This window comes from Dermacentor andersoni, chromosome 5 (genome assembly GCF_023375885.2).
Source record: "Dermacentor andersoni chromosome 5, qqDerAnde1_hic_scaffold, whole genome shotgun sequence".
In the NCBI taxonomy this organism is placed as follows: Eukaryota; Metazoa; Arthropoda; class Arachnida; order Ixodida; family Ixodidae; genus Dermacentor; species Dermacentor andersoni.
The window spans coordinates 63,613,825-63,617,875 of record NC_092818.1 but is presented as its reverse complement, the minus strand read 5'-3'; the positions used below and the strand labels follow the sequence as shown (position 1 = coordinate 63,617,875).

The window sequence follows — 4,051 nt, the reverse complement described above, 5'->3', positions numbered from 1 at the left end:
CGTCCCACCCCGTTCAAGCGTTTCGTGACCGTAGGTGCCGTGAAAGCCATTAACTCTGAAGGCATCATCGAGGGGAGCACGCAGTTGCTTCTAGACCGAGGAATCGGTATCGCAAGAGGCATCGCACATTTCCACAACGGCCAGACCGAAGTACGGCTGACATACTTCAGCGAAGAATACCGGCACATTAACAAAGGAATGGCGATTGCTTTCTTCGACGAAATATCCGACGTACGGGATTCCTTCGCCCTCTCCGACCCATCCGCAGAAGATTCGTCTGACCATGAAAACTCGCCCACTTTCGACATCAACCCAGCCCTGCCCCGGAACAGACAAGACCAGATCCGCAATCTGCTTCGAAGTTACAGCCAGTGTTTTTCGTCATCGCCGAAGGTCCGACAAACGCCAATTGCTAAGCATCGCATCATAACCGACCAGCACGCCCGACCTCTCCGTCAAAGCCCCTACCGTGTGTCGCCGCGAGAACGACAAGCCATCCGGAACCAAGGGGAAGAAATGCTTCGCGACGACGTCATCCAGCCATCAAACAGCCCATGGGCTGCACCGGTTGTTCTAGTGAAAAAGAAAGACGGCGCACATCGATTCTGCGTTGATTACCGCCACTTAAACAACATAACAAAGAAGGATGTCTACCCCCTCCCCCGCATCGATGACACACTGGACCGGCTCTGCAACGCCAAGTATTTCTCATCGATGGACCTGAAGAGCGGCTACTTGCAGATTGAGGTCGACGAAAGAGATCACGAGAAGACAGCATTCATCACTCCTGATGGGCTCTTTGAGTTCAAGGTGATGCCATTTGGTCTCTGTTCCGCACCAGCGACGTTTCAGCGGGTGATGGATACAGTGCTGGCAGGCCTAAAGTGGCAAATTTGTCTGGTATATTTACATGATGTCGTTGTTTTCGCCTCGAACTTTCAAGAACACCTCAATAGACTTCGGACAGTGCTAGATGCGATCAAGTCGTCTGGCCTAACCTTGAAAGCCGAGAAGTGCCACTTTGCTTATGCAGAGCTGCCGTTTCTAGGCCACATCGTTAGCAGGGAGGGAGTACGCCCAGACCCACAGAAAACAGCCGCTATTGAACAGTTCCCACCGCCGGCCGATAAGAAAGCTGTGCGCAGAGTCCTCGGACTGTGCGCAGATTACCGACGATTTGTGAAAAACTTTTCGCGCATCGCCGAGCCCCTGACCCAGTTAACGAAGGCAAACGTGCCATTTCAATCGGAAGCGCCGCGAGCAGAAGCCTTCAAAGAACTCCAGCGCCGTTTACAGTCTTCACCGATCCTCGCGCATTTTGATGAAAACGCTGATACTAGAGGTGCATACCGACGCAAGCAGTGTGGGCCTAGGCGCCGTCCTCGTTCAGAAAAGCGACGGGCTGCAGAACGTCATCGCATACGCTAGCCGCTCCCTTTCCAAGGCCGAGGCTAACTATTCGACGACTGAGAGGAAGTGCCTTGCCATCATCTGGGCTACGTCGAAATTCCGCCCCTACCTGTACGGACGACAGTTCAAGGTGGTCAGCGATCACCGCGCGCTGTGCTGGCTTGCCAATTTGAAGGACCCCTCTCGCCGCCTCGCTCGATGGAGTCTTCGCCTCCAGGAGTTTGACGTCACCGTGGTTTACAAGTCCGGACTCAAACACTCTGACGCCGATTGCCTCTCACGAGCCCCTGTAGATGCGCCGCCACTGGACGACGATGAAGACGCCTTCCTGGGACCCATCAGCTCCAGCTCTTTTGCCCAGCAGCAACGCTCGGACCCTGACCTAAAATGCCTCATAGAGTACTTGGAAGGCGGCGTTTCTTCGCCCGCTGCCTCATTCAAGCGAGGACTTTCTTCCTCCTGTGTACAGAACGATGCCCTCGTGAAGAAGAACTTCGCAGCGAACAAAACAGCCTACCTCCTTGTTGTACCTGCTTGTCTCCACGAAGAAGTTCTACAGGCTTCCCACGACGAGCCGACAGCGGGACATCTCGGGTTTGCTCGCACTCTCCGCCGCATTAAAGAAAAGTATTACTGGCCCCGCCTTTCTGCCGATGTCGCACATTATGTGAAAGCCTGCCGAGATTGTCAGCGACGAAAGAGACCTCCCACCCGACCAGCAGGATTCCTGAACCCTATTGAACCCCCCCGCAAGACCCTTTCAGCAGATCGGCGTGGACTTGCTTGGCCCTTTCGCAAAGTCAACGTCTGGAAATAAATGGATCATCGTAGCGACCGACTACCTGACTCGCTACGCCGAGGCAAAAGCCCTACCGAACGGAACAGCAGCAGAAGTCGCCAAATTTTTCGTGGAATGCATTCTTCTGCGACACGGCGCCCCCGACAGAGGGACAGCATTCACGGCGGAACTAACGCAAGCCATCCTGCGTTACAGCCAAACCACCCACCGGAGGACAACTGCATACCACCCGCAGACCAACGGACTGACCGAGCGCCTGAACAAAACCATCGCCGATATGCTCGCCATGTATGTCGATGCCGAACACAAGACCTGGGACGTCATCCTGCCATTCGTCGTCTTCGCCTACAACACCGCAGTGCAGGAGACCACCCAGATGACGCCTTTTAGGCTCTTCCACGGACGGGAGGCCACGACCACGCTAGACGCCATGCTGCCCAATGTTACAGAACAAGAGAACGTCGATGTCGCCGCCTACCTCCAACGCGCAGAAGAAGCTCGAAGGCTTGCCCGATTACGAATCAAAGTCCAGCAGCGAACCGACACCAGACGCTACAACCTACGAAGACGCAACGCGGAATACAAGCCAGGCGACCAAGTCTGGGTTTGGACGCCCATTCGGCGCCGTGGATTGAGTGAAAAGCTTTTGCGCCGCTATTTCGGCCCATACAAGGTTCTTCGTCGGCTAGGTGAACTGGATTATGAAGTCATCCCTGACGCCATGACTGCACCCCAGCGACGCCGCGTACGACCAGAAGTTGTTCATGTCGTCCGCCTGAAGAACTATTATACGCTCTAAAGGACGCTGCATTTTTACACTCTGCCCGCGATATAGTGCTCAGAGACAAGTGATGTGCATAGTACTGGACCAGTTGGACAATCGTCCACTATCAGAGCTAAAAGCTTTAGGCCAATGCTCCGAAAGAACAACCGCGTTGAAGGCCTTACTCGCGTTATTAAGGTTCCTGCGGTCTACGGCGCTTCACGACAGACTCTAAAAATGCCGCCCCCTACCGCTCTGTAGTGTACGCGCATTGTTCGTGCTTGTTTCTCTTTCTTTCTATCGCCCCCTTCCACTGGGTTTCTCTTTTTATCCCCCTTAACCCTTCCCCATGCGCAGGGTAGCCAACCGGAACTACCTCTGGTTAACCTCCCTGCCTTTCTCTGCATTATTTTCTCTCTCTCTCTTTGAACTATTGCACGAAATTTAAGGTTAGCACGATCAGTTTAATGGTATCTATTGTATGTCCTTCCCCATGATATTTAGGAATTGGAATCATTTTAACAATTTTTCATGCAGACGGAATCCACGAAAATCTAATAAGTGATTTATAATAGCTAAGAGGTCATCAGGATCTTCCTTAAATTAAATTTTTATGATGGCAGACGTTACCCCATCTGCGCCGGGAGCTGAATCTGTGAGTTGCCCCACGATTTCAACCAATTCTAACATGGTAATTTGTGCAAAATCACCTGATGCACTTCGTCAGCTAGAACAATTTGGCAAAACCAAAAATATCTCATGTATAAGTCATTCGCAATTTCTTCTAGTGATTGGTTCATTTTATTATTCCCTAAGACAGTAGAGTCAATATTAAATGTACGCGGAAAAAGTTTCTTACTGAGGAGAAAGCTGAACAACGCAGGAATATTTTTATTATTATATAGCAAACCAAAATGCTTGCAGTCGTATTCATCTTTGGCTTTTGAACCTGTATGTTGAAAGACGGCTCGAAAAATATTTGTTCGCTGCAATTTTGGGCATTGCGGTTATATAATAATTTTTTCCAAGTGGCTTTTCTTTTTCTGTAATCACGAGCGCAATTTTCATTCAACCAAGAG

General features: G+C 51.3%; 1 protein-coding gene across 1 annotated transcript; it reads left to right on the top strand.

Moving 5' to 3' along the window:
• The first annotated feature begins 714 nt into the window (after positions 1–714).
• Positions 715–3,008, top strand: LOC140218548 (uncharacterized). Its single transcript, XM_072288326.1, has 3 exons — positions 715–810; positions 1,391–1,936; positions 2,520–3,008. Exons 1-3 carry the CDS (start codon positions 715–717, stop codon positions 3,006–3,008), a joined length of 1,131 nt encoding a protein of 376 aa, XP_072144427.1.
• Positions 3,009–4,051: the final 1,043 nt, after the last annotated feature.

Excerpts from the sequence above, each read along its gene's own strand:
- LOC140218548 (XM_072288326.1), top strand. The coding sequence starts at position 715 with ATGGACCTGAAGAGCGGCTACTTGCAGATTGAGGTCGACGAAAGAGAT. Across the intron at positions 811-1,390 it reads ATGGGCTCTTTGAGTTCAAG|AAAAGCGACGGGCTGCAGAA; the intron begins GTGATGCCATTT and ends GTCCTCGTTCAG. Across the intron at positions 1,937-2,519 it reads AAACAGCCTACCTCCTTGTT|ACCTGGGACGTCATCCTGCC; the intron begins GTACCTGCTTGT and ends GCCGAACACAAG.